We start from the raw sequence: 26,753 nt of genomic DNA, 5'->3' as shown, positions 1-26,753 counted from the left end.
TCGACCTTGTGCTTCGCCACCTCCCCCTCCTCGATCGTATGTTGACACCCCACCTGCCACCTGTTATACCTATATCTACATCTTCATCACCGTCTTGCATCACTTGTATACTTCAGATCGCATCGCATCGCATCACATCGCTGGCTCGACAGTACTCTGCTCTTCATTACGATTACGACAAGGTAACGCAGCATCAGTCTCACGAATACGAGCGATCACTTTCGTCGATAGACAACAGCATACCAGCATCAGCACTTAGTTCAACCTCAGCACAGTCAGCTCAACACCACAAGGTTCAGACGAGCATTAAATAGTCATTCAGGCAGCATCAAGGCATTCGAACCCGACGCAACTCAAGATCACGATATGTCCATCACTCCTCGCCACCTCGCCGGACTCGCCGGTAACTACACCTTTGCCGACGATCACCCCACTACTTCTACTACCTTGATTACGAAACCCAGATCGCAATCTCGACCCATCTCCCGGACGGATCTTGCCAGAAATACCGTCTTACCCCTGACCCCGCCTTCGAGCGACAATGACAACGAGAGACCAAAACCGGGCGTCGCGGGCGAGGTTCCTTTGTCTACATCTTCAGCTCGGCTGGTACTAGGACGGGTCAAGTCGGAGTCGAAAAAGGACAAGGACAAGGGGATGAGGATGAAGGGGGAGTCAGGTGGGGTTGAGGTCAAGGTTCGGGATTTCGGGAGGAAGGTTATCGTTGAGGAGGAAGAGCAAGAAGATCAGGATCAGGATTACGAGGAGAAGGTGCAGATTGGAGATACGAAAGGTCTTCAGGATATTACGACGTCTGTCCCGATCAGTACGGATCTGCAGAAGCTATCGGTCCCTTCAGCGGCATCGACAACCGTAGCTACATCAATATCAACATCTCCATCAACAACAGCACCGGCACCAGCGTCGACATCGAACTCGCTCAGACGTACCCGACTCATTTCCAAACTCGGACGCGAAATGTACCTCTACCGGCTCTCTCACATGCAAGCCATTCGATCGGGTGGTCGACGGAGGAGATGGATCGCTCCCGGTCAAGTGAAGGTCTTGAAGGCGTTGATTGCCCTGGACGAGAAGGAGAGGGGGAGAGTAGAGACGCGAAACCCTACGGGCAGGAGTGCCGATGTCAAGGCACAGGAGGATCAGGACGAAGTGGGGGACCTCTTGGTTAGCCATCTGAAAGGGCTGTTACGAGCCAAGACACCGGTCTTGAGCGAATCGCCCGTCCCGGTCACCCCAGCTCCGACCGAGCAGATCAAGGTCGAGGTTGAAGAGGAAACCACCGTATCGTTACCCCGGATCAACTTTCCTCCTATCACCTTCACCTTGGACCGTGAGACGCTCCCGACTCCCACATCCAACCCCATTCGATACCCACGAGGATACATCCCACCGGCAAATACTTTCCAATCGTCCGCCGAGGAATCTACAGCGGAAGAAGTCAGTGTAGAGTTTATCAAGCCCGTCCCCAAGGTGATCAAGGTCTTGCAGGGGATGACGGGGAGGATGAGGGAAAAGTTCGCAGGAGAAGCTTGGGTGAGGAGGTTGGACGATGAGGTTCAGGCGGGATTGGTCGAGGACGAGGTCAAGGTCGAGTCTGATACCGAGGCGGAGACGGACTCTGGGATCAGGCAGGTCAGGGATGAGGTGGAGAGGTTCTTGGTCGATGGGAAGGAGGGTGAAGTCAGGTGGGAAGAGGGTGTCGGGAGGTTAATCAGTCAGGTCAAGGTCGAGGAGGGCAGTGAGGTGTTTGGGGATGTCTATGTCTTTCTCGATCAGTGAGTTCTGGTTTCGATGTCATCGATGATACCGTCATTGGTTGTCTCGCAGTTGGCTAACAACACGATGTGCCTTTCTCGTTATAGCTCAAACATCCACCACGGGATGATCTCCACCCTCGTCTCCCGCCCTCTACCCAACCTGACAGTCGGGACCAAGAAGATCCTCAACATCCCCATCCTCTCGCTCCTCATGTTGCGAGGACGTCGACCAGCACGTGACGGTATGCACCTCGTCGCCAGCGCACCGTTGACGCAAGGGTTGGACGGGGCGGTCAAGATGGGTTGGAGGTGTTGTGTCTTGAAACGGGTCGAGGTCGATAGGAAGCCCGGCGATGGGACCAGTGAAAGCGAGGACAAGGAGAGGGAGAGGGAGAAGGTGCCCGTCAAGGGGAAGAAGGGAGGGAAGAAGACTTGGACGTCGGCTATCGTCAAGGACGAGACCGAGGCCACGACTACAGGAACGGATTCGGACACTCCGGCCGTCACCCGACCTCTAGTCCTACCCAACCTGAACGACCCGTCCATCACCTCCCGGCGAATGCGGGAACAAGCGGTGGATGAGCTTCTCCACCTGCAAATCCTCCAGACGCTGCTCTTCTCCCCTCAACCGGGTACTTTGGTCCTCGGGACTGGAGACGCCAAGGGCGGACAGTTCAACGACCTCGGATTCCTCGGGTGCGTCAAGTTGGCGGTTGAGAGAGGGTGGAAGGTCGAGCTCTGGACGTGGAGGAAGGGGACGAGCAGGATGTGGAGGGAAGAAGCGAAGAGGATGGGTTGGGGTAGGCGGCAGTTCAAGATCTGCGAGTTGGACGATTGGGTCGAGGAGGTCGTCATGGAAAAGGAGTCGAGTGGGAAGAGGTCGAGGAGGAGGTGATTCGTGGTGGATGTCGTATTGCGGTAGCACGTTATGTAGGAAATTCTCCGTCATGTACCAGAATTACACTACCCACCGAAACCAATGCCAGTGTCCAAACACCCAACGAAAGCGCGCAAAGTATGACTGGGTTTATACAGACTTGAAACAAGACATTGGCTGCTGCTCAAGGCCGGGTACCTCGATATGACGAACTCTATTTCCGCGGTTTCACGTTTTCTCTGACGTCAACCTTGCGGATCCGGAAGTTGCCTCCACCTCCACCTCCGAAATCCGAAATTGAATGCGACGAGCAATCATCCGTCGTCTCTTCCGTCTTCCGTCTCGCAGTCGACTGTGCAACTCGCAACTTGCCATTCTATAAAAATCGAGATGACAAGCCTTACCAACCCTTGCATACCAATCCAGTGGTCCTTCATGCATCGGCGTGACTAGACGTAGAAAAGATGAGCGACCAACCGACGATCCTGACCATCGCCGGCTCGGACCCCTCGGGAGGTGCTGGGATCCAAGCGGACCTCAAGACGATCGAGGCTCATCGTGGGTTCGGGACGAGCGTCATTACCGCCTTGACCGCTCAGAACACTCTGGGTGTACAGGGGGTTTGGGAGATGAGCGTCGAGGCGGTGTTCAAGCAGGTATGTCTGGCGACCTTTGGAGTCGAAATATAAATGAGAATTCAATAGGGGTATCGAGGCTGACACGGACGGAATCTTTCGGTCTCGATAATTGCTAGTTGACTTGCCTAGTGGATGACCTCCCACCGAAAGCGATCAAGACGGGCATGCTGGCATCCTCACCGATCATCCAAGCTCTCATCCAGGCCTTGTCGGAAAAATACTCTCTCCCAATCCATAACTCCTCGTCCACCTCAACATCGGGACCGCAGACGAACTCTACGCAACTCCCACCTCTACCTCCGCTCATCATCGACCCAGTCTCGGTATCCACCTCTCGGCATTCGCTATTATCCCCTTCGGCTATCAACGATCTCGTCTTCGATTTCCTTCCCTTGTGTTATATCGTCACGCCCAACGCTCTTGAAGCGGAGATGATCGTCAACTGTCTTCGTGCTAGATCCGGTTCCTCGCCATCAGCTTCAATGTCAACCTTTGGATCAGCCCCGAGGTCGAATGCAGGTTCTGCTCTGAGTGAAGAAGTCTTGGGGAAGGTTATCAAGGATACCGAAGACGACACCGGGGTCCGAGTGAAAGATCTGAAGAGCATGATAGAGGTTGGGACCGAGATCCTGGCGTTCTTGCAATCGGAGAACCGGGGAGAAGTGGATGCAGAAAAGGGGGTTCTGGTCAAGGGAGGTCATGTACCGTTAACTACCTCGGCATTCAAGGCGCAATTCCGAGCTCTCAAGAAGGAGGAAGTAGGGTCCGGGTTGGAGGTCGAGGTGGTTTGGGATGGGAATACGCTCGAGGCGGACTCGAATGAGGAGGGGGAAGACGGAGATTTCGTGGAGATCCTCTCTGCTTACCGCCAAACGCTTGTCAAGGCTAAACAGGGGGATTTTACCCCTACGCAAGCCAAGTCGAATTCCACAAATCCGGATATAACTTCTCCTGAGCCTCCGGTTGAGGTCGAAGTCAAGGAGGACGAATGCATCGTCGATGTCCTCTTATCATCGACCAACGACAAGGAAGGCGTGCAAGCTACCCTCTTCGTAGCACCGTCCATCAAGAGCCGGTCGACGCATGGAACGGGTTGTACGTTGAGCGCTGCGATAGCTAGTAATGTTGGGCATGGAAAGTCCAGTGAGTTATCGAGTTTTGACTCTTCTAGTTAACATGGTTTCAATGCAAGTGTGCTAATTCGAGGTGCCTTTGGTGATGCCGTATGATAGTGAAAGAGGCGGTACAGCAAGGTATCGAATACGTCCAGTATGCCTTGATCACGGCGCAAGCTAAGGGTCAAGGTAATGGTCCCCTTAATCATCAATGTATGACTATCCCTCGACCGTTGCCATTGTGAGTACACATTCTACGATCTCATACAAGTTCTGGATACGGCACCGATCGCAGATTTTGGCTAACAATGATATTAACCTATTCGACGGTTCAGGCCAACATTACAGAACCCTCACCCGTTCATGTCATTCCTCCTCCGGTCTTCTCCGGGCGAATGGAAAGGATATGTACGACACCCCTTCGTCCTCCAGCTCGGAAAGGGGACATTACCTGTCGAATGTTTCCGGCATTACATTATACAGGATTGGCACTATCTGCGGCATTGTGAGCCGGGAATCATGAGCGAACCGAGTGGTGATCAGGCCGGAAAGCTGAACCTGGATTTGATTTGTCTTCAAAGATGCCAGAGCGCATGCTTTGGCTGCGTCCAAGACGTCGGACTTTGAGGAGATCAAGGCTTTTTCGGAGATATCACTTCACATCGCTCGCGAGAGCACGATGCACGTCGAGGTCAGTCCTTGTAGGCAGGGCTGAAAAATGAGCACGCAGTAACGCTCTGTTCGTCCCTGCTATGTTCGGGTAGTTTTGCAAATCGTTTGGCATCACTATGGAAGAGATGCTCGCCTCGACCGAATCCCCAGCCAACTATTCGTACTCGCAATACATCCTCGACGTCGGACACCGTGGGGACGTGCTCGAGCTCGTTGTCGCCGTCTTGAGCTGTCTTGTTGGGTACGGCGAGGTCGGGCTCTACCTTCGACGGAAGATTGCCGAACGCAGTGAAGGGTTCATTCTCGAAGGAAATCGATACCGAAGATGGATAGAAGATTACAGCGGAGCAGATTACCAAGGGGCCGTCACTCGTGGAATCGGTGAGTTCATACTCGGGCTGTTCATTTCCAGCGAGTAACGTATCTAAGACCCCGCTGTTCTGTAGAATCATTGGAGCAACGTATAGTCAAAGAACAACCTTCTCCAGCCCGATTGGAAAGGCTTGTGCGGATCTGGAGAGATTGTGTACGCTTGGAGACGAATTTCTGGCAGATGGGACTAGACCTCTCGTGAGGCGCACTTTTGTCGATCTGAGGCGCAAGTTGCAAGGATAAGGAGCCACAAGTCTGAAACTATACAAGCGTCATGAGATGTGATAGACGAAGTCTAGGCCATGCATGATCGAATCAAGTCTTCGGGAATCGGGGATTGTTGCGCGGACATGCGGACGAAACCAATGTTCATCATGCCTTAAGATGTTGAATCACCCTACACCCCACCTCCATCACGATAATCAATCAATCATACATGTACAGTGTCACAATCTTCACGATACTCATAATTCTCGCAATCTCTCACATCTCTATACCCCAATCCACTCAATCGCTGTTCGTTAGATACTACTCTCCTTATCATGTTCACCCAAGCCGACACCAAGACGCTTGTCAGAGTTCTTATTGGTGGCCTTGTTCTGATCCTTGATGGCCGCAATGTCGGCTTTGATGGTCGCAACGTCGGTCTTGAGAGTCTTGATGTTGGCCATATACTGAGCGACATCGTAAGTTGGACGACATCATGACCCTCAAAGCCAATGTTACGGCTCTCAAAACCGACATGAAGACCATCAAGGATCAGAACAAGGCCACTGACAAGAAAACGGACGAGATGATGGCGATCTTGGTTGGCATGAGGGATAGAGATGCTATGCAGAAGCGTATGGAGAGTCGGAGATAAGCCTATACAGCTCGAGGCCGGAGACAGTCTCGTCGATATTTTGGGAAAGCCTGGTGGCATGCACGACCTCGGCTCGTTTTGATTATGCATTGAGATTCTGCCCTACGTCTACATTATTGTGCATAGCAACTAGATCTAACTTCGGTTCGCAAGCCTCTTGACGAATCCAAACTTGCCGCCGCTACTTTGCTTCAATTCGTGCTTTCGTTTGATCTCTTCCTCGATCTCTGCGTCATCCAGACTGCCGGATGCGTACCACACGACGGTGGCGAAACCGAGCACGACTGTCAGGACGCAACCGGTCATCGCGACGATACCTGTGATCGCGATGATAAGAGACGGTCAGAGAAGATGTTTTACAGGCAAATCACAGCGAATACGCACCCTTGGGTCTCCAACCCAACTTCTGAGGCCAAGGTCCGTAAGGCTCGCCCTTAAAGTCAGTGGTCGACATAAGACCAACGATGTTTCCGCTAGCGGGGATGTTCTGGGCCTCGCAATGGTCGATCAACGTTTGAGGGAGCGTCAACAGCTTTTGCGTCTCGTCCGGGAACGAGACAAAGGTGACGGCAAGACCTTGGTTCATGTGCCATTCGACCTGTTGCGCCCCGGTTGACAAGGCAAGTAGTACAGCGCGTACGAAGGATCAGCACAAGGTCTTCATCAAATTGCAACGATACAGGACATACGTGACAATGCAACAACCAAGCACCGGGGTTGTCGGCCCTGAATCGGATCGTCGTGGATCCTCCGGGAGGAACGGTGACGGTATCCCTTCGCATGGGGTTCTCTTGCTCGACAATGGGCGGGTTGACCGAAGTGTCATTCGAGAGGTAATCTGTGGATTTACCCATGACTTGGAACTCGTGACCGTGCAAGTGGAACGGGTGGAAACCGGTGTCGCTACACGGTTGCACATAAGGGTTTTATTTCAGACAAACTTGGACAAGGATTCGAGGAGTTAGTAAGCCGACTTACGTGTTAACGATGGTAACCTGGATCATGGCAAGGTGATCGAGCATCAAGGCGTTGGTCATGGACCCATAGACCCTGGCGTTGTTCGAATCGTTGCCCATAGTCATCTCGGTGAATAGGGTAGGGGTCATCGGCATCTGGTAGGTACTGTAAGAAGCACCAGATGTTAAACACGTAAGCGGCCAAAAATCGGATCGAAGAAATTGCCGGCGAGACTTACACATCGTTGACTGATTGCGAGCAGGTGTTCAGGAGTGGTTAGCGATGAGACAGCGGCGAGAGCACACTTGTTTGACTTACAAGCCGATCGAGGGGTACCATCGTCAAAGGTCTAAATAGCCCAAGGAAGACATCAATCAGCTCAAGCCACACGGCGCTTCTCTTTCTTGACAAACTACCCACATCGAAAGTGGCGACGATCGTAAACTCTTGATCCGGCGGAGCACTCGCGTTCCTCAACAAAGGCTTGAAGATGGTGTCATCCGCGATCGGGTACGTCGAATACTCTGTCGGGGCCACATCGAACGTGAACGCCTCCGCCTTGGGCAGGGCCGCCGAGTACTGGATCTGGACGGTATTGTTCAGGACGAGCTCCTCGGGGATGGCGTCGTACATGTCGGGATCTTGCCAGACCATCATCGCATAGTTGGAATCGGCGTTGGACTTGGCTTCGACGTAGACAGAGTATCGTTGGGCGACGGCGATGGTGAGCATGTCGGTCTCGGTGGGGACGGTGTCGATGCCGTCCATCTCGATGACCTGCATGGTGTGATCCTTGATTTGCAAGTGGAACACTGACGAAGCCGAAATAACGTCAATGTCGGCGACTAAACTCACGTATACTCATTCGTAACCTCCAGAGCTCGCGACTTACTGGAAAGACTGGACATGTTGATCACCCTGATCCTATACTTCTTCCCGGCTTCAAACGGGATGACGGCATCGTTGTTGGTCCCCTTGCCTGCCATCAAGTCGTCGTAAGATGAGAGGTATTGGCCGTCCTTGGCGACGTAGATCATGGCGGATTCTGCGCGTCGATGTCGGTAGTATTAAATCAGCGGGGTGAATGTGAGAAAGGGGGAATGGAGGGGAACTGACCTGGCACAGGCTCGGCACCGGTCGGGTTCCACTACAATTGACGACCATACCCAAAGACATATCAATCAGGCTTCAATCCCCTAGTCAACCGCCTCCATCAAGCAGGACTCACCCAGACCAAGAACCTCTCCTTGACCATGACCGGGTGTTCATCGTGATACCAATCAGAGACGACCACCGTATAATCCTCGTCCCATGTCAAGTTGTCCGAACGCGGTTCCGAGGGGAGGATGACGACGGGTGCGCGGAGACCGTCGACGTATTGGCCGTTATAGTGGCCCTGCCAATGTCAAGGTGGGGGATGGAGGCAGAAGAAGTAAGTTGGACGGAAGAGGGGAGACGGGAACGTTATCAGTACGGAACCCAAATCAACAGAAGTGAAACGAAATCGACTTACGTGGATCCAAAAAGTCCCCGCCTGCAGATCCACAGGGATCTCATACGTCAACGTCTCACCTGGGGGGATCGCACACTGCGTCGTCCCCACCGCTCCATCGTAATAGTTTGTCCCGTTGAAAAAGTTTCCGTGCGAGTGGAGAGAGGTCCCGACGTCCCCTAGACCGTTGTAGGCGTGGACGCGGAGGGTGTCGTGTTGGTTGACGAGGATTGGTGGGGGTCTGGCGTTGTGATGATCAGGTATAAAATGTTAGTCGGAAGGATCTGTTGAGATATTTGACGGCGAGTTGGTTGGTACGTACGGCCACGACCCGTTGACTCCGATGACTCTCCTCTCGAACAACCCGTCCGGGTTAGCTTGCGTGTAAGAGATGTTCCAGTAATGTTCTACCAGAGCCGCCTGGGCTGTTCCTGCGAACAGAGCAGCGACTCCGAGCAAGGAGACCGATGAGGCGTACATGACGATTTATCTGGTGATGGTGATTTGATCTCATTCTCCCTCGGTGGGATGGTAATCAGATAGGAGCAAAAAGTTTCGATCCGTGTTATATATATATCTCATCCTCTCTCGCTGACTGACGGCGAAAAAAGCTCCATCTTCTGCCTGAAATCTCGGGAGGAATTGGCTTCACCTTGAACCTTGAACCCTCTCCTTCCCCGACGACCTCCCCCTCTCCCTCTCCACTCGTAGGGCGCGCAGGTTATCTGATAAAAAATCAGTTGCCGCTCTTCGTTCCTTCGCTTTCAAGGAAGGAGCTATTTTCGTTCCGCGCTAGACGAACCGAGAAGGGCGGATGCAGAGATCGTCGATCCGCTGCGAGCTGTTCCGATATGCGAATTCAGACCTGCTTATGACCTGCTGAACGACCATGGAATTCAGGAGCTCTTGGGGATTTTCTGGTGACATGGCGCAGGAAGCAAACAGCCCATGGCCAACAAGCAAGTCGGTGTCCGATAGATGGAATCCCAGGTGTCCTCGCGATTTTCGGGTCGGCCGAACCGATCGATCAGAGTTTCCTCCCGCGCGCTAAGCTAAAACCCAATCATCAGCCATCGGGTGTTGATCGTCGTTTCGTTTCATCATCCCTTGCTTCATTATTCTCTGGTTGAAACTTCCGGGAAGTCATATTCTAGCTCCATTCGAACCTCAACGAAAGATGCGAGAGACCAGAAGGGTCTCCGGGGTATCTTTGTCGTATCGAACCTCGTGGCCCAGACAAAGAAACGAACGAAAGCTACAATCAAGGATGAAATATCGCTGATCACCCTCCGGATCCTTCGACCCCTTTGTACCGCGCACAAAAGCCTGCCTTTGATTCCTTGGTATCGCATCGCCCTCTTGTAAGCTTGTAAAAGACGACACTGCCAGTCTTATATCATGCCACTGTACTGCACATCTTGCAGTGTGGAGTACGTATCACCTTGTCTCGTGCGTCTCGCCGTACCGTCCGAGCGAGGCTCGCTGGGCGTATAGATAGAACAGCGGTTGCTGACCGGGGTTTCGACATGGCTACACTCCCAAATAAATATGGAGGAATTCAACCCAAAACGATGGAGTCACGGACCACAACCTCGAAGGAAGCCCTCCAAGCCCGAATAATCGCACCTGTATCCGTCTCAACATCAACCCTCCGCGGAGAAGAAGAGAAAACCAATCCCCCTCTAGCTGGTCCATTCCACGATGAATCTCGAGACCTACAAGACGGAGAAGACTTGCATTTGCCCGGAAATGTGGAGAGGTGGTATTTGGCTGCTTTTTTCTGGGTCATGATCGTCTGCGGGTGGAGTGATGGGACTACGTGAGTCATCTCGTATTTTTTCAACCACGTCCTGGATCTCGTGTCCCTCTGCATTTCCGAATCCATCATCTACTTAACCTGAGGTGGAAGGAAAGTTGATTTGAAAACACCTCATGTGACTCGACGCCTTTGTCCTCTCGAAACCCCGACTCGGCCTTGATTTGGTGGAACCTAGCGGCCCCCTCGTACCTCGGATGCAAGAATACTTCGATATAGGGTATACGGTCGTCTCCCTAGTTTTCGTCTGCGTGTGCATAGGCAAGTCCAGAACTTTATACCTCGCTTCTTGCTTTTCTGAAGGCAGCTTCGTGAAGAGCAATGAGCTGCATTAGCAGTTCGAGAGCTGATGGGCTGCGATTGTGTTGCTTTGTAGGGTATTTCATCGCTGCCGCTCTGAACGTCTGGTTGGAAGATCGCTTCGGGTTCGGGAAGGTCGGTCTTGCCTTTTGTTTCGCGCTTATCTAGTCGAGGGTGGAGTTGGCTGAAATAGTAGGATACAACGCTTTGGTTTAATGATGTCTCGTTGTGGCGTAGGCTTTATTGATCGGGACGGCATTTCAGGTGAGCCGAGCCGCCGGATCCCCTTCCCTCTCTCATCTTCTCCGACGAAGACTCGGCGAGATAACAAAACTCTCTCCACGTGATGTTTACACCCTTCCTATTTCATTCCAGCTTATAGCATACGTCCTCCTCGCCGCTCCAACCCCCTACCCGGTCTTTTGTATCGGATTCGTCCTTTCTGGCATCGGAGCCGGGACCGTCCAGTGCCTCGCTACAGCTTTTTTGATGAAGCTGCATAGGAATCAGAACCTGAAGCAGTGTTTGTGTCAGGCTTGCTACGGTGAGTCCAATTGAATCTATGAAAGCCGAAGGGGCATTAGGTGGGACTGATTTCTGCTGTATCATAATCGATTCTACATGACGTCCCTACAAAACGTGCAATAGGCCTAGGCGCGCTAGTCTCGCCCCTAATCGCAACTCAATTCTCCGTCCTCCCCCACAGATGGAGGTTACATTACCTCTCCTCCCTCGGTCTCGCTGGACTTTCCTTTGCTTTGATCCTCTTTGCCTTCCGGGGTAGAGCGGAGAAAGACCTTTTACCTCAATCGCAACCACGACTTGTCGAGGTTGATGTTCGCTCGCCACGAAACGATACTAAAGAATCAGATTCGGACGATCAAGGGAAAGATATCGACAGGAAGTTCGGAGCTGAAGCTTCAGGAAACATTGAAGACTTGAGTAACGATGCAAGCAGCAATGCCAACGCCAACGCGGAGACGTGGAGTAAGATGACCCGGATAATGCGTAATCGCGCTGTTCATGCATTGGCAATGTGGGCGTTCCTATACACCGGGACCGAGGTCAGCTTGGGAGGGTGAGTGCAAGTGTCCCAAAACGAACGGGTCTCGAGAACGATCTGAGACTCGGTAACTGATCTGTTCACGATTATGCTACTGGATGGGGATCAGGTGGATCGTCACGTTCTTACAAGAAGTTCGAGGAGGTAGTGCTTCTGCGGGTTATGCATCGACAGGTCAGTTGGCTCGGGCTCGGGATATGGTAGAGGCAGGAATGGGCGAGCTGATCTTCCGTCTGTGGTTTCAGGGTTTTGGGGCGGCTTGACGATAGGTCGACTTTGTTTCATATGGATCAACCAGAAGGTAAGCGTTTCAAAGCCGATCTTGATATGTGATAGCTTTAAAAAGTTTGCAAAAGGTCGGAGAACGAAGGATCGTATTCGCCTACGCCTTGATCGCCATCGGGTTGGATCTGGTTGCCTGGTTCGTACCGACGCTCATGGCAGGGGCAGTAGCCACATCGTTCATCGGCTTGTGTTTAGGTGAGTCGGTATTGCTCTGAGCTGGGCAATCCTGGGTCCTCGCTTATATGCGATCGCCAGGCCCGATGTTCCCGATCATGCTCTCGGTCGCGCGGCACTCTATACCGCACGAAATCGCAAGCGGGTCTGTAGCTTGGATCCAGAGGTACGTACAATTTTCAACTCACTCCACTTGAGACAGTCTCGACCGGTTTTTGACCTGATCGTGCATTTGCCAGTTTTGGCCAAGTTGGCAGCGCGATGTTACCCTTCACAACCGGCGTATTGGCGCAAGCCGTCGGGATCGAGGTACTACAACCTGCTACTGTGACCATGCTTGCGACCATGACTCTGGCTTGGGCTGCTGTACTGTGGTTCACACGACGATCCGCACGATGAATGATGAATGCTATTGCATGCTTTGTATCAAGAATCGATTGTAGCTTGGGACACGCGTTTCAAGATGTCTCCGCTCGTTGCGATGCTGATCACGTGAAACTCGGCAAATTGCGGCCGTGACATCATCATCATCCGAACTCTACACCCGGTAACGTCCGAACATGTCAGCTCGGCCAGAAATAGGGAGATCGAGGGGTCAATCACCCATCAGCGAGGACCACTTGAAGTCTTTCGACCTATCAATCACCACTACTACTACTGAACCTACTCATGACAGGCTAGTAGCTAGTCACTTGGATCTACCCTTCCATTATGCTGCACAACTTCTTCCGCCAATCTCCCCGCTCGTCACATCGGAAAAAGGACTATGACTTTGGTCCAGCCGGATCGCTGCCCATTGGAGAAGGAGGATCAGGCCAGGTCATGAGGGCAAGATCGAAGGATGGCCGATGTGTAGCGGTCAAGGTGGTCAGGAAGGAAGCGGTGATGGAACACTCGGAGTATTTGAAGATCCTGCACGAGTGAGTTCGTTTCCTCAATCTGGGTTGAAGGGGATGGGTTTGCGATGTTGATGGACAAGTTTGTGAGAACAGTGGATTCGACCGCATACACGACAACAGGAATATCTGTAAGTACACTTTGGGGGACAAGTGCCGATTGTTCAACGCTTAATCCCGTACGATTCTCCTTTTCTCAGGTTGCATATTAGAGTGAGCCAAAACAAGACTGCCTGGAAGTCGATCTCAGTCGTCACCATACTGACCCGCCGCTTTACCGTTGGTACAATCCTTCTAGCTGGTTCGAATCCAGTCATAAATACTACCTCGTCTTCCCCCTCATGACCGGTGGAGAGTTACTCGAACGACTGAATACAAGGGGAAGGTTCACAGAGGAGGCGGTCAAGAGGATCATGCTACGGATACTCGTGAGTCAGCTCCCAAGACCGGAACCCATTGCGAAAGCATTTCAGACAGTGTAGGCTGACATGCAGCTCGTGGAGCGACAAACAGGATACATTGTCCTTCATTCATAGTCACGGCATCATTCATAGGGATATCAAGCCGGACAATTTCCTCTACCGCTCGGAGGATTCTGCGATCGACGATGTCGTGCTCATCGACTTTGGGATCTCCAAGGTCAGTCCCACTAGATCTCTCAAGGATCAATGAGGCGTTGCTGTGATATGCAAGCTTGCTGAGATCGAGGGTCCGACCCATGAACCTGGTCTCTATCGCAGATCCTGGATAAGAACCAGGAGGGCACTACCGACCCGAAAACCCAGATCGAAGTAGCTGGAACACCCGGATACGCAGCACCGGAAGTCTTCTTGAAGACGGGTTATGGGAAGAACCAGGATGTATTCGGGGTCGGCGTGATTGCCTACAACCTGTCAGTACGAATGTTACGGTCGCTCGTATCGAGGTTTCATGTTCGTCTGGCTGACCATGACTTGACGTCGACTTGATTCAATGCGCTATGACGGGCTCTTACAGGTTATCGGCATCGACACCTTGGAGATCGAGAGGATACGCAGACTTGATCAGGGAATCGATGAGGGCGGAGGTCGATTTCCCACCAGGTCCGTTTAGGGGTGTTTCGGAACAAGGTACGTTCCAGGCCAATAGTATTGTTGTTTCTAGGTGAATGCTAATGTTGTTCTACTGTTGCGTATCAGCTATCCTGTTTGTGAAATACCTGATGCAACCGGATCCTCACGCACGGCCGAGCTCTGCCCAGGCTCTGGATCATCCTGTAAGCCGAATCATGCCAGACCAATGTAGCTCAGCGATAGAATACCAACTGACGAAGCTGAACTTATCGTCCCTCTTGCTCAGTGGTTGACTTCCCGTCAGACTCAACCTTCTGCTGCGAGGCGAATTCCAACCGGTATAAGAGAAGAGGCCGAAGAACACCATTCACCCAGTTCACCGGAAGATGTATTGGGGAGGACCCCGGTCGAGCCGGTATCGACGTTGAAACCGGACCATCCTGTGGCGAGACAGATCACGGCGATAGGTGTGGAAGCCATACGAGAGTAAGACGAGGGGTGTTTGAGAGACGAGACTTTCACGTGGAAGGAGGTGAATTCAGTTCTTGCGAGTAATAATCTGTTGTATCAAATTCCATGACAGGATACCCATGACCGCTCTTATTTACATACATCGACTCGGTGCTGTACGAACCTGAACTCAGATTGAGAAAGGTCGGCCAGTGTGTCTCTGTGGCGGTGTCGATAAGGAGGATCTAGCACTGCCCCGCTGTTGCTGCTTGCCGAGCGATGTAAATATCCTTCCGGAAATGACATGACGGAACCAATTCAGGGAGCGATTTTGCTTCCGGTTATCAACATCCATCATCTCACCGCACCTCCTCAAAGGAGGTACGGTGATGGTCATTTTACTACTCCACTTGATCCGCAGCAACTCGCAGCATAACTCTGCAACAATCCCGACTGTTTTCAGGGAGAATCTCGTCGCTGGGAGGCAAGGGATATAAATACAGGAAGAGAAGGCGGGGACCCACCCAAACAAAGCTCGACCTGCCGCCAAGCCCTTCTCCACCGAGCGGAAGACCAATCACCAAACCGATCAGACCATCAACGATACCATATACCGACGCCAACGATTCATCTGTCTATCTCAGGAACCTAAAGCATAGTACAACTTCTCACGGGGGAGCACCTGCAACCAGACAGGTCTTGTTTGCAAGATGCAACATCCTGCCTCGTCCACCGAGTCGCTACCCTATGGCGAATCGTCACACTTTAAACAACAATCGAGGGATAGGCGAAGCGTGGATTTGACGGGTAAAGGGGTGACGAGCAAGGTCGATGATGTGGTGGGGAAGTTTGATGTGAGTCGTCACGATGAGGACAGATAGCTACCTGCTATCGGTATAGACAGCTGACAAGCGGGCGATTCTCTACCCTGTTGTCTTTTTCAGGCGAAATTGAACGAGAGTGAGTAAAGTCCTTCCACAACCTCGTCCTTGAAGATCTTTTAGTTGACATTTTGATACTATTCCGGTTCGGTGATTATAGTCAACAAAGGCTACTTGGCGTTCTTCAACGAACGAATACACATCGAAGAGCAATACGTCGATTCGCTTCAAAGGCTCTACGTCAAGTCTAGGGCGTTCGACTCGCTTTACGAAGAGTAAGCCGAGCGATCCAAGCTCAAGAGACAACCGCCTTGGAAACATCATCCTCAAAGCTTATTCTGCATCGCCTTTTCTTTTGCTTCACCTTTCCCTTTCGTAGTGGAATCGACGGACCTCTACCTACGTCCCGACAGGCCTGGCGAGAAGTCCGGGATCATACGGAACGGGAAGCGGATACTCGACGGGCGTACTGCGAAGCTCTGCAGGATAGCGTGGTCAGGATCTTACAGGAGATGGCGAGTGTACAGGGTAGAATCAAGGGGAGGATCAGGGAGGATCTGGAGAGGGCCACGAACGTGAGTACGATGCAAAGTCAGATCTAGGTGGTAGTCCTGGTCAGCAGGGAGCTAATGCTTCCAATATCGCTACACTATTGGTTGCGCCAGATGTACATCGACCAAGCCGAACACACCCTGCCCAAACTGAAAAAGGCGTACTTTAAGAAGTGTCAAGAGGTCGAGGATCAGAAACGGCAAGACGCGGCTATTGCTCATCAAGCAAGGTTACTGTCTGACCCGGTCCACGGCGATCGGTCATACTCGCCCTTAGGGACGCCTTCGTACGAACATCCTTCAAACCCTTATGCCAGCCCACCTGGAATGTCGGCTCCACTTCCACCATCGGCGAACCCGGCTCTTGCGAACAACGTCTCGTTCGATAACGACGGTCCTGGAGGTAGAAGAAGAGCGGGTTCGACGGGCCAGGCGGACAAGGCCAAGGAGGTCTTTGGAGATCTGGCCAACACGGGCAAACGAGGCTTGAACGCCTTCATGGCGAGGTTCGGCGGGGACAAGGAAAAGGAAAAAGATACCAAGAGCCCGGAAGAGGGTTTCGTCGTCCTTCCTCCGGCGCACCCAAGTGGCTCGCCTCTGAACTCGGGAGGGATGCAGCCGTTACCTTCAGCTCCCATGGGTACGGCTTTAGGACATGTGAAATCGCCGAGCGGGTCTTATGGAACTGGAAGGGTACCGGATGGGATCGCCGTCAAGGCCAGCGCGATGAAGGGGGTCAAATTGAAGCGCGAGGCGGAAGAGGCAGGTGAGTGTCGCTTATTTTCTTGTTTCTCTTCAAGGTTGTCGGATGGTTCGCAGGAGGCTCCCGCTGATCGGCCTATTTCATCATGCTCTGTTCAGACAAGGCGTATAGGGAAGCCGTGTTCCACCTCGAATCTCTGAGGCTGCGACGGAACAAAATTCAAGCTTCCGCTTCAGATGTACGTTGTCCATCCAGATCCCGTGTGTGTGTGATAGCGCGCAAGGCTGAATTGAACTCCGTCTCGCCGACCAGAGTTTCGACACGTTCACGGCCGAACTTTGCGGATCGCTCAAAGCCTGTCTGATGGCCTATATCGATTGTTCGTCAGCCACGGCAGCTACGAACGCTCAGATGGTCGAGCATCCGAGGAAGGCTGTTGAAAGCGTAGATATCGCAAAGGATGGTGAGTCTAGTTTTGGACTATGATCGACAGTCCGCTAGTACTAAGCTGCATCGGAAACATGAACAGTCGCTATCTTCAGCGGCCCAGCTCATCTGAAGACGATCAACTTTGCGACTCCCGTACTTTACGAGAATTATTATGTGAGTGCGAGCTGGGGTCACCAAATATATTTCTCTGAACTGATTCCCGATCTGCCCTCTAGGTTGGCCAATGTCGCTCTCTAATATTTGGAGTCTCTCTCAACGATTACGAGTACACGAGGGCCGACAAGGATCATGGACACCCTCCTGCCATCGTGGTCAAATGCATTGCAGAGCTCGATGCAAGAGGCAAGTCCGGCACATCGAAAACGTGCGCTTAGCCGTGATCTGACAAGGAGCCGGTCGTGTCACAGCTCTACAGATGGAAGGGATTCATCGCATCAATGGAAGGGTCGCGGCCGTTCAGCAGGTAAGCTGTGCGCTCCGCGTGAGTACTCGTTTTTAAGGCTGACCGTGCCACGCCTGTTCTGAAATCTCAGCTCGTATACGAGATCGAGCAAGGTGAGCAGCTGATATGGAGCAAAGGTGCGGGTCTGATGCTGATTATTGCCGTCGGTGTCATAGACGAGCGAGCTTTCCAATTCTCCCCTGAACACGAGATTTCAGTGGTCTCCGCCGTCTTGAAGAAGTATTGTCGGGAGTTACCTGAGCCGATCTTCTACTTTCCTCTCGCCGATCGGATAAGGTATACCGAAAACCGAGGCAAGTACAATTCCTGTTACTTTGACCTCGCAGTCACTGATTTTGGTCGCTTGCTCTACTCCGCAAAATTAGAATCCCATATAAGCAGCAATTTCTCCGCCATCCGAGCGAGGCTGTCCAGGATGCCGCCCATTCACCAGTCGACGTTGCGCGTGATCGTTGAGCACTTGTCACGAGTGGCTGCGCACTCGACGCAGAACAAGATGGACGCCAAGGTACGACTCCCGAGCATTCACCAGCCGCATCCACGGAAACCTGACTCTACTTGTTTTCCTACCAGAACCTGGCCGTGATATTTGGAAAGACCTTGTTTGGCGAAGACGAGCTACCCAAAGACGGCGGTTTGAAGAATTTCAAGGTTGGAAAGGTGAGTCAAGTGTGCAACACAGTTGGGTTTAGGTCGGAATCGGAATGAGCTTGAACAAACCGAATATTCGCTGCAGGACACTGTGGTGGAGGACATGATCAACTATGCACCGCTAGTGAGTTTTGAACGCCTCGACATCATTCCAGTTTCCGATGAGCTAAAACCCCTACGCATTCGGAACAACAGCTTTTCAGTCGAGAGGAGAGCGATGCGCCGGTTTTGCCTGCCGGAGCAGCTCTTTCTAGGAGCGGCAGTCTATCTTACCAACCCGTTCATACCGGTATCGGCTCACATCATACGCGAGCCAAATTACCCAAAGTGGACACGTCAATGGCGTCCACTGCAGAGGGATCCATGGGAATGCATCGCATCAACCTGAACGACGAGGCATACGACTCGCCGGAAAAGGCTGGACCCTCCCGAACGTTCTTGCCTCCCGGCGCAGCGTCCCCAATTTCCGTCTCACCGCCAAACCCAAACCGAGAATTTGCACCTCCTCCTCTTCCGCCGAGGAGACCCGCGGACGTCGGTAGTATGCATACGAGACGTCCGTCTTATAACGCCACCTCACCGCAATCCCACGCGGATGAGATGGGAGGAAGGGCATACGAGCCGTTATCACCCGGTACGACAAGTACAGCGACGACGTCGCCGGCCACGGCCTTGGGCCATTCGCTCGTCCAAGAGGTCGACGAGCCGGTTGGGCCTGTCACGCAAGGGATGCAGCATGAGCGGCTCGAGGAGGAGGAGGACGATGATGTCGGAAATAAGACCATCACGCAGCCTATAGAGGGAACGCAGAGAGCTCCTTCGCCTGACCTCGTGGGCGTTCATCATGAGCTCGCCGAGAAGGAAGTCGACCCCAAGCGAGGCTAGCTCGAGCTGATGTCAGGGGACGGCGGGAGGACCGGGATAATTGTGCAGAGGATACCAACGTGATGAGCACTACCAGGTCAAGGTCGGAATACTTGTTGAACGTGAATGATCCTACTATTATAATACATTAGTTCTTGTATTGCTTTACTGCTGAGCTGCTGATCGAATTCGGCGTTGTGCGCGCTAAAGCGAATCGAGAACACAGAGAGCAATTATAAGGTGGAGCACGACCTGCGATATCGCTGAGCTGTTCATGCCAGCCGACTTTGATTCCTAGCTACGATCAAATCATATTCATCTCGAACATCCTCTTGTTATCACCCAGGCAGGCCAGGTTGACATTGCTCATGATCACGTCTGTCAACGCCGCGCCGCCCTCTGCTGACATTGACAGGAGAGGTTATTATATTAGCATCCGAGATCTCCTCCCTGGATCGGGGGTCGGCATTCCTTCTTCTTCCCCACACACACACACACCTCTCCTCCTTGATCGCCATCGCCATCTCCATCTCCTGATCCTCTCCTCTTTGTATCATCGCCGTATCCTCATTCGATCTCGGGAAATTACATCTGTATTATCTCCTACCGGAATCTCGCCTCGGTACCAAATCCTCGATTACGGATCGGAGAGGGATCGTCACCACCACCTCTCACCTCGCACCTCGCTAGGAGGAGGATCACCGATTATCGACCATCGCCATCCGCCATCGAAGCGATCAGTAACAGGAGTAGTGTGATCGGAGGAATTGTTATTTGAAGCTTGGGATTATACCCCGTATACCACGAAGTCCAATACCACACCACAGGCCACACGATATCTGCACTCTGCAGATCGTTCCGATATAATGTCTTCATCATCGAGGAACCCCTCGAGTTCACGGCCATCTCATAATAGCAATACTGCTACCGGAACCATCAACCATCCCATCTCTGGTCCGAGTTCGGTTTCCCGATCACCTCAGCTGAACTTGCATTTGAAAGAAGAACCCGAACGTGGGAGTGGGCATACGAATATCAATGGGCACGGTCGGTATACCCACAACGACATCAATAATAATAGCAACAATAGTAACACCAAAATCCACAACAATATCGACCTCAACCTGGATACCTCGAGTCTAGGTGGACGGAGTAAAGAGAATTCCGTTGCCCGGGATGACAATAATAATAGCAAGGATAGCAAGGAGGGGTTGGGTTTAGGGGATGATGCGCCGATTAAGAGGAAGATCGCTTGTATGGCTTGTCGGAATATCAAGGTCGGTCAAGCATAACAATCTCGTTCAGGTTTCACGCCTGTGCGATCTTTTGGGGTAAAGTTGCTTTGGGAGGAGGCTGATGTCCAACTGCAACTGCAACTTTCACTTTTGCCTTCACCTACCATCGCCTTACATCTTCCTGTCCTTACCTCGTCTCTCATCTACACAACCACAAACCCCTCGCTCGAATCGACAAAAACAACCTCACAATATACTCCCATAAACAATCAAACACTCCACCCACAGCTCCGCTGCCTCTTCGCGCACCCCGACTCGGCCCCTCTAGACCCTTGCCGTCGATGCAGCCGTCTTTCCCTAGACTGCATCTATAAACCGAAAAGACGCCCCGTCAAACCGGGTCAGGAGAGGGAGGAACAGCCGGTCTTGGGGAAGAACGGCAAGGTCATGGTTGGGGAGGGTAATGTGGCTTCGACGGGTGTTGGGGCGGGAGCGGGAGGGAAGAAGGGGAAGAAGAAGACCGGGACTGGGACCGTAGCTGGGAGTGCAGCTGGCAATAGGAATGGGAATGGGAATGGGACGGACCCAGCGCAGTCCCACATACAGACACAACAGGCCTCGCGCTCCCTACCACCCATCGGGCCTGGAGAGGAAGATGGAGAATCAGATGACGGATCCAACATCTCAGGTTCAGGTTCGGGGTCTGGGGATGAAGACGAAGACGAGAGCACGAAAACGACGGATCGGAGCGGTGAAAGACCCGCTCGACCTGGTCCTCCGGTCCCAACGTTCAGCTGGTCCGACTTTGACACCTCTTCGGCTTCCCGTCCACGCTACACGCCACAACCACAACCGTCATCTTCAAACTCACATTCGCTTACCCAAACCCAAAATCGGGGACACCAAACGGGGATGAACCATTTGAACAACCTGAACTTGGGATCGGGATTGAGCGAGATAGACCCGGTCTTGACAAACTTTGCCATGTCGCCCTTGGACCCTTCGTTGGCGCTCGGCCGTCTGGCTACTCCCGCCTCAGGCTCAATATCAGCCTCGGCATCGGGATCGGCCTCGGGTTCAGGATCAGGGTCAGGCTCGATGGGGTATGGGTCTTCAGGGTTCGGACTCGATCTCGGTATGAACACGTTTCTACCTCCTCATACGGCGGGATCTAATATGCCAAGTAAGAACCATATCGGCAATCCGCTGGATCCCGGTCCGCTAGACAGAGGAGGATATATCGGAGGTCCTATCGGTTCGACCAACAACCATAGCCATGTTCGACTGGCTGGAGGCCCTGGAGTCATGGGAGGGGGTAGCGGCAACGGCGATGTCTCGGTCCCGCACGGATCGACTCCCTCGAGCCGAGCTTACTCGCAGCACGATCCGACGAGTTTCTCTCCCAATTTGTTACCCCCTGGCCTGAACAACAACAGCAACTCGCATGCGAGTGGAAGTGGAAGCGTAAACAACCGGCGACGAAGTAGCACGGCGGTCCGGACCACTGGGTCTCCGCCGCCGGGCGGGAAACAAAAGTACCCGATGGCGCTGACGACCATGCTCGAGGTCATGTCGCACGACGCCAAGAACAGCGGACAGATGTTGATCGGAGGCACGCCTATCAGCGCAGAGAGGGAGCGAAGGGATGGGAGGCTGATCGAACGGGATTACGCTGCGACGAGGGAGCAGGATCGAAGGGCGAGCGAAGACGATCGGTATGACGATTCACCCCATAGTCATGGGTACGCGGCATTGCATCGCGATTCGCATCCAGGCAACATGGCATATGGTGGGATGGCGGAAAGGGACTCACGGCGACGGACGACCCTGGGCGGCGAGGAAGACGATCCGACATCGTTTGAGGATTCCGCTCGGCCGCGTAAACGGATGAGATGGGACGATCAGGTGCAGATGGAAGCCAATCGAAAACGTCACGAGGAGACGCAGACGGCGCATTCGCGTGACAGCTTTCCCGAGCTGAATGGGTTGCACGAGGAACAACCGTCGGAAGGGATGGAGGATCCCGTTTCACTCGGCTTGGTGGCTCCCATCGACGTGCCGTACCTGTTCGATCAATATCACTCGAGGTTGAACACCTACATCGCCCTATTGGACCCGGCGCACCATACCCCAGAATACTGTCTTCGGACCTCGCCGATCTTGTTTACGGCCATCCTAGCGGTCGCTGCCCAGATTTACCTCCCGGAAATCTATAAACCTCTGAGGAAACGGGCGAACGACATGCTCGGGATCGCTTTCGCACGGGGAGACGCTCATATCGGGATGTGTCAGGCTCTCAGCATGTTGAGCGTATGGAAAGAGGCCAACGACAAGTCTACCTGGTTGCGAGTCGGATATGCCATCAGGTACGAGTCGCGCTAGATCTACGGTACCTGCAACAGTATAGTCGCTAACGTTTTTCGTTAAATCATAGGGTCGCCCTCGAGCTGGGGCTCGATATACCGCGCAAGACACCCCTTCCCGAGGACGAATTTCAGGCCAGAGAGATTCTTGTGAGTGCGGTCGTTTTAGTCGTAAGGCGCTCTAGTTGATCTTTGGTCATGCAATCAGAACGGAGAAAGGACGTTTAGGCAGCTGACAGCTTTTGACAGAACGTAAGCATCGCCTTCCAGGTTCTCCGCTTCACACTTGCTCACATTGTTTCAAATCTCCAGGATGTTCCTGCTGCACGGACGTGGACACCGCATGGTGCTTCCTGGAGCGATACACTCCACTCGAGAATGGTGTGAAGATCATCCCGAGATCTACTGCTACGCCGATGTCATGCTAGGCTGCTCTTCGATGCATGGAGACCTCTCCGAACTCTTGAATACGATCAAGCTCAACCCGGACCCGATGGCCACGCCGTCCCAAGGGATGAGTTTCAAATATATCCTACACAACGCCAGCAGAGAGCATCAGACGTGGCAGGACCTGTGGTTTGGGCCTAATCGTAAGCGCAACCCCGATTCCTGCGCATGACGATAGCGAGCTGACGAAGCTTGTGTGTTGTAGCTCCTGGCGAGTTGCACCCAATCTCCAGGGCCATCTGTTTCTTTTACGGGATAAATTTCCGATTTGAATACGAAGAGTTCAATCGTCGCTTTCTGCCGTACCACGAGAATATCCGCTCGCTCGCGCGGACCATCTCGCTCGCAGTGCAGATGCTCAGGTACATCATAACCGACCTCAGTCCTCACGAGGTTATCCTGTTTGCGCCGGATATCATCACCTTTCGTGCAGCACAGGCTGGAGTCTTTCTCGCGAGGGTGAGCACGCCATAGTATCATGAGGAACGATCGTGTTTTTTGACCTCTTCGACCCATAGCACATGAACAGGATGGATCCTTCGACGCTTGAACAAGTCCAGATGGTCTTCCGGGATATGGCACGGGAGTGCAAGCGATTTGCTCGTGGGCAAAATACGGCGTTCTATCAAGCCAAGTTCTTCGCCAGCTTGCTACGCATCTCGTCGGTGGCGCCGACAAGAGTCGCCACTCGCGAGAACACGCCCAATCCTGGACGCACCGAGATCGCGGCGGATGACCTCGCGGCCCGGCTTCACCAAGCCGGCAACCAGGTGCCAGATTTCTCAGTGAGTGCCAAATGTCAGTTGAAGCGTAGGCGGATCGTAACGCTGACGTCGATCTCGTTCTCTTGCGTAGCTCGACCTTGACTTGGTCGGATTCGACGACTCGCTCACTATCGACGCTCTCTTGCAAGAATCGCATGACTGGTAAGATTGTCCGGAAACACGCCGAGGCACATCAATCAATTAGTTAATCATGGCGCCAACAGGTTCTCCGTCGATCTTCTCTCGCACATGAATGACCCGTACTGGAACCCTCCGCCCGTGATCACGGGTTATGACCAACCTCAGAACATGACAACGAGCCCATGAACTGCGAAGATGAACATAACATGAAATGCAATTTTCATCGTTTCCTTTCTTCCTTCTTCTCGGCCGGGGATCACACTGAAATGCTTGATGAACGAAAGTCGTTATCGATTTTGACGACGCGAGGCGTTGCCGGACAAGACAGAAGAGTGGCAAAGATGTACTGATACAAGCTCCGGTGATATGGACTATTATTGCTTTCTTTCGCGGAAGGATCGTAGGTCCACATCGCATGCGACTCAAGTGGAATCGATGGGGACGAGGTGCCAAAACCGTCGACGGGGAGGATTAGCCTGGATAAATTTCGTCTAAGCTGGCTCCGGCATCCCGCATTTCTTTGCCGACCGCCCTGAGCCACGATATCTGCTCAGGTGTGAAAGGTGATGGTTTCTTCTCCTCGCTATGCTGGCTGGTCTTCTCGCAGTGCAAGCTGCTCAGACTTTCGTTCTTCTGGTCGACAATGTTCATTAGTTGGTCTCGCATGAGGTCACCGTTAGACATGGCCTCCGCGGTCGGGTCAGCTTCAATGCTAGGCGGAATGGCATCCACCTCGGTCTGCACCTCTCTTCCGTGGGTAATGTGTTCCGGATCGTTGAGCACGTCGTGGTGAGCCTTCTTTGGCTCGTGCCCCTCTGTGTCCACATCGACATTCTCTTCTTCCCAACCAACGTCTGGTCCTCTTTGTTCGTCCTCTTGCTGCTCTTCCATGTGAAGCCGAACGTCGCTAGCAGCTCTGGCGAGACTCTCCAGGGTAAAATCCTGCACCCGAGCGTACTTGTTGTGTCCATCACCTCCAAGTTCGAGAGGGAGTTTGATGCCGAGATGATTGTTGATCCAGGTCTGGCCGACTAGCTCCAAGAAGGACGACAACGCATGACCAGCTCCGCCGTCGGTGAAAGTCGAGTCGGGTCTACGCAAACGTCGTCGTTGTCGATAACGCACACAGGGAAGAGTCCGGTGTGATGTAACACCAGACTTACCTGAGTTCGTGGTATAAAGCCGCACCACCGTCCAAGCCGTATGTCAGAAGATGAGATAGCGTCATGTCGACGACATCGTTCTCCTCGTCTGGCCCAAGCCGACCGATATCGATCCATAAGACGTCATTTTCGGTGACGAAGCACCTCCGAAAACCGTGACCGTGAATGATGAGGGCAAATCTGGTATCATAGATACGCTTGCTATATGCCAGGTACCTCAGACACTGGCAAAGCGTACCAACCAGCAAGCCTTTGATCTTCAACGTCATCACCATTAGGTCAAACCTCTGCTTGAGCTCCCCGACGAGAAGTAGCTCAAACGCGTGTTGGGGCTTCGGGAGCACGCTGTATGAGAAAGCTGTAGCTTTGAAATCAGGGGTCCTAGCAGACCTGGTGATCATGTTGAGGGCTTGGGCTGTGTTGACTGATTCATGAGCCATATTTGCCACTGCTGCTGACTGTTGCTCTGTCAGCAAGTTGTAGCTTGGTATTCTTGCCTCGCGATAGGCTGTGTTGACGTCGCGAAACGTTACGGCGTCGTGCAGGGTGGTTGAATTAATCTGGTCCAATGTGGTGCCGATAGTCGACACCTGAACCATATGATTCTTCGGCATGAGGTCCGAGAGGAGCATGTTCCAAGCGTCGAGAGCGGTTTCGTGGTATCGCATCCTTTCGGGATCAAAGAAGTAGGTAGCTACGTCTTCGTCACCGAAATCGAAGGTTTGCGAAGCGAGCCGGAAGATGGTGGGGAAAGCATGCATATCCCGGTTCCAAAGCGGATTACCAGGTGGGAGACCTGGATCGAAGTGGATGTTGTCGACGTGTCGTGTGATCGGCATCTTGGTTCGTCAGGAAGTAGTGATCGTAGGGGAGTCGTGCAGCCCGTCCGGTCGAGATTGAATATAGGCGATCGAATGATGAGCTGGCGCGATTGTGTTAACTATCTTTGTAGAAGAGCAGCGGCCAAGCTCTCGATGGCGATATCAGTGGTCCGTAGCACATATATCGGGGGCCTCGGTCCTCGTCGATAAGTTATCAGGATCTCAGGTGATCAGCTGTATTCGAACTAGCCAAGTCCTTGATGTGGGCGACAGTGACACGACCCGGGCGGACATTGTAGCTAAATTCGAATGTCCGCTCTGGCCCACCGCTCGCCCCGATCGACGGTACAGTCGTAACTATAGGCCTATATTGGCGTCGTGATCGCACTCCGCATCCTTTCCTTCTCGATAGAGGTTTTGGTCTACGACTATAGCTACTACAACGAAACGATAAGCT

At 52.8% G+C, this 26,753-nt stretch overlaps 8 protein-coding genes across 8 annotated transcripts; 6 read left to right on the top strand and 2 right to left on the bottom strand.

The window, feature by feature from the left end:
* Nucleotides 1-76: 76 nt before the first annotated feature.
* On the top strand, nt 77-2,788 carry HD553DRAFT_142563 (uncharacterized protein). The gene is made up of 2 exons (XM_046176677.1): nt 77-1,796; nt 1,884-2,788. Exons 1-2 carry the CDS (start codon nt 367-369, stop codon nt 2,671-2,673), a joined length of 2,220 nt encoding a protein of 739 aa, XP_046032989.1. The 5' UTR covers nt 77-366; the 3' UTR covers nt 2,674-2,788.
* A 227-nt stretch (nt 2,789-3,015) lies between these two features.
* Nucleotides 3,016-5,933, top strand: HD553DRAFT_319405 (putative Phosphomethylpyrimidine kinase). The gene is made up of 7 exons (XM_046181017.1): nt 3,016-3,311; nt 3,410-4,436; nt 4,526-4,649; nt 4,744-4,913; nt 4,990-5,099; nt 5,173-5,461; nt 5,527-5,933. The coding sequence occupies exons 1-7, from the start codon at nt 3,120-3,122 to the stop codon at nt 5,652-5,654; spliced, it is 2,040 nt and encodes a 679-aa protein (XP_046032988.1). The 5' UTR covers nt 3,016-3,119; the 3' UTR covers nt 5,655-5,933.
* Nucleotides 5,934-6,341: 408 nt separating this feature from the next.
* Nucleotides 6,342-9,286, bottom strand: HD553DRAFT_289617 (Cupredoxin). The gene is made up of 12 exons (XM_046178325.1): nt 9,086-9,286; nt 8,785-9,004; nt 8,500-8,667; nt 8,388-8,418; nt 8,164-8,316; nt 7,692-8,083; nt 7,590-7,620; nt 7,510-7,519; nt 7,293-7,436; nt 7,004-7,217; nt 6,699-6,912; nt 6,342-6,631 (listed from the first exon to the last, which is right to left on the bottom strand). Exons 1-12 carry the CDS (start codon nt 9,241-9,243, stop codon nt 6,450-6,452), a joined length of 1,917 nt encoding a protein of 638 aa, XP_046032987.1. The 5' UTR covers nt 9,244-9,286; the 3' UTR covers nt 6,342-6,449.
* Nucleotides 9,287-10,334: 1,048 nt separating this feature from the next.
* On the top strand, nt 10,335-12,800 carry HD553DRAFT_277838 (MFS general substrate transporter; the record flags this gene model as incomplete). Its single annotated transcript, XM_046178015.1, has 10 exons — nt 10,335-10,582; nt 10,758-10,844; nt 11,194-11,423; nt 11,528-11,659; nt 11,798-11,957; nt 12,052-12,116; nt 12,188-12,243; nt 12,299-12,422; nt 12,483-12,567; nt 12,641-12,800. The coding sequence occupies 10 exons, from the start codon at nt 10,335-10,337 to the stop codon at nt 12,798-12,800; spliced, it is 1,347 nt and encodes a 448-aa protein (XP_046032986.1).
* A 210-nt stretch (nt 12,801-13,010) lies between these two features.
* On the top strand, nt 13,011-15,060 carry HD553DRAFT_319399 (kinase-like domain-containing protein). The gene is made up of 9 exons (XM_046181016.1): nt 13,011-13,321; nt 13,394-13,428; nt 13,498-13,510; nt 13,596-13,725; nt 13,811-13,936; nt 14,038-14,189; nt 14,294-14,406; nt 14,476-14,552; nt 14,636-15,060. The coding sequence occupies exons 1-9, from the start codon at nt 13,113-13,115 to the stop codon at nt 14,837-14,839; spliced, it is 1,059 nt and encodes a 352-aa protein (XP_046032985.1). The 5' UTR covers nt 13,011-13,112; the 3' UTR covers nt 14,840-15,060.
* A 169-nt stretch (nt 15,061-15,229) lies between these two features.
* Nucleotides 15,230-19,687, top strand: HD553DRAFT_319397 (putative glucosamine 6-phosphate N-acetyltransferase). Its single transcript, XM_046181015.1, has 16 exons — nt 15,230-15,653; nt 15,744-15,759; nt 15,841-15,955; nt 16,060-16,255; nt 16,346-16,997; nt 17,093-17,172; nt 17,247-17,397; nt 17,464-17,537; nt 17,600-17,726; nt 17,792-17,847; nt 17,918-17,939; nt 18,003-18,140; nt 18,213-18,355; nt 18,421-18,507; nt 18,584-18,622; nt 18,694-19,687. The coding sequence occupies exons 1-16, from the start codon at nt 15,510-15,512 to the stop codon at nt 19,381-19,383; spliced, it is 2,730 nt and encodes a 909-aa protein (XP_046032984.1). The 5' UTR covers nt 15,230-15,509; the 3' UTR covers nt 19,384-19,687.
* A 184-nt stretch (nt 19,688-19,871) lies between these two features.
* On the top strand, nt 19,872-24,641 carry HD553DRAFT_142379 (uncharacterized protein). Its single transcript, XM_046176676.1, has 9 exons — nt 19,872-20,639; nt 20,886-22,963; nt 23,032-23,110; nt 23,169-23,212; nt 23,273-23,550; nt 23,613-23,866; nt 23,926-24,192; nt 24,263-24,333; nt 24,396-24,641. Exons 1-9 carry the CDS (start codon nt 20,229-20,231, stop codon nt 24,496-24,498), a joined length of 3,585 nt encoding a protein of 1,194 aa, XP_046032983.1. The 5' UTR covers nt 19,872-20,228; the 3' UTR covers nt 24,499-24,641.
* HD553DRAFT_319393 (uncharacterized protein) lies at nt 24,313-26,492 on the bottom strand. The gene is made up of 2 exons (XM_046181014.1): nt 25,476-26,492; nt 24,313-25,405 (listed from the first exon to the last, which is right to left on the bottom strand). Exons 1-2 carry the CDS (start codon nt 26,312-26,314, stop codon nt 24,784-24,786), a joined length of 1,461 nt encoding a protein of 486 aa, XP_046032982.1. The 5' UTR covers nt 26,315-26,492; the 3' UTR covers nt 24,313-24,783.
* Nucleotides 26,493-26,753: the final 261 nt, after the last annotated feature.

This window comes from Filobasidium floriforme, assembly GCF_021052385.1.
Source record: "Filobasidium floriforme strain CBS 6241 chromosome Unknown HD553scaffold_27, whole genome shotgun sequence".
Taxonomy (NCBI): domain Eukaryota; kingdom Fungi; phylum Basidiomycota; class Tremellomycetes; order Filobasidiales; family Filobasidiaceae; genus Filobasidium; species Filobasidium floriforme.
This window is presented reverse-complemented; position numbering and strand designations above follow the sequence as displayed.

What these genes read in the sequence shown, in the direction of transcription:
- HD553DRAFT_142563 (XM_046176677.1), top strand. Translation starts at nt 367, where the DNA reads ATGTCCATCACTCCTCGCCACCTCGCCGGACTCGCCGGTAACTACACC. An exon ending in GTCTATGTCTTTCTCGATCA is followed by an intron (nt 1,797 to 1,883) that starts GTGAGTTCTGGT and finishes TTCTCGTTATAG; the next exon opens with CTCAAACATCCACCACGGGA.
- HD553DRAFT_319405 (XM_046181017.1), top strand. Translation starts at nt 3,120, where the DNA reads ATGAGCGACCAACCGACGATCCTGACCATCGCCGGCTCGGACCCCTCG. An exon ending in ATCCCTCGACCGTTGCCATT is followed by an intron (nt 4,650 to 4,743) that starts GTGAGTACACAT and finishes TCGACGGTTCAG; the next exon opens with GCCAACATTACAGAACCCTC. An exon ending in TTGGCACTATCTGCGGCATT is followed by an intron (nt 4,914 to 4,989) that starts GTGAGCCGGGAA and finishes TTGTCTTCAAAG; the next exon opens with ATGCCAGAGCGCATGCTTTG.
- HD553DRAFT_289617 (XM_046178325.1), bottom strand. Translation starts at nt 9,243, where the DNA reads ATGTACGCCTCATCGGTCTCCTTGCTCGGAGTCGCTGCTCTGTTCGCA. An exon ending in CGATCGTCGCCACTTTCGAT is followed by an intron (nt 7,621 to 7,691) that starts GTGGGTAGTTTG and finishes TGGGCTATTTAG; the next exon opens with ACCTTTGACGATGGTACCCC. An exon ending in CAGGTTACCATCGTTAACAC is followed by an intron (nt 7,218 to 7,292) that starts GTAAGTCGGCTT and finishes GCAACCGTGTAG; the next exon opens with CGACACCGGTTTCCACCCGT.
- HD553DRAFT_319399 (XM_046181016.1), top strand. Translation starts at nt 13,113, where the DNA reads ATGCTGCACAACTTCTTCCGCCAATCTCCCCGCTCGTCACATCGGAAA. An exon ending in TCGACTTTGGGATCTCCAAG is followed by an intron (nt 13,937 to 14,037) that starts GTCAGTCCCACT and finishes TCTCTATCGCAG; the next exon opens with ATCCTGGATAAGAACCAGGA. An exon ending in GGCGTGATTGCCTACAACCT is followed by an intron (nt 14,190 to 14,293) that starts GTCAGTACGAAT and finishes GGGCTCTTACAG; the next exon opens with GTTATCGGCATCGACACCTT.
- HD553DRAFT_319397 (XM_046181015.1), top strand. Translation starts at nt 15,510, where the DNA reads ATGCAACATCCTGCCTCGTCCACCGAGTCGCTACCCTATGGCGAATCG. An exon ending in TTCGACTCGCTTTACGAAGA is followed by an intron (nt 15,956 to 16,059) that starts GTAAGCCGAGCG and finishes TCCCTTTCGTAG; the next exon opens with TGGAATCGACGGACCTCTAC. An exon ending in AGAATTTCAAGGTTGGAAAG is followed by an intron (nt 18,508 to 18,583) that starts GTGAGTCAAGTG and finishes TATTCGCTGCAG; the next exon opens with GACACTGTGGTGGAGGACAT.
- HD553DRAFT_142379 (XM_046176676.1), top strand. Translation starts at nt 20,229, where the DNA reads ATGTCTTCATCATCGAGGAACCCCTCGAGTTCACGGCCATCTCATAAT. An exon ending in CTGACAGCTTTTGACAGAAC is followed by an intron (nt 23,213 to 23,272) that starts GTAAGCATCGCC and finishes TCAAATCTCCAG; the next exon opens with GATGTTCCTGCTGCACGGAC. An exon ending in CCTGTGGTTTGGGCCTAATC is followed by an intron (nt 23,551 to 23,612) that starts GTAAGCGCAACC and finishes TGTGTGTTGTAG; the next exon opens with CTCCTGGCGAGTTGCACCCA.
- HD553DRAFT_319393 (XM_046181014.1), bottom strand. Translation starts at nt 26,314, where the DNA reads ATGCCGATCACACGACACGTCGACAACATCCACTTCGATCCAGGTCTC. An exon ending in GCTTTATACCACGAACTCAG is followed by an intron (nt 25,406 to 25,475) that starts GTAAGTCTGGTG and finishes ACGTTTGCGTAG; the next exon opens with ACCCGACTCGACTTTCACCG.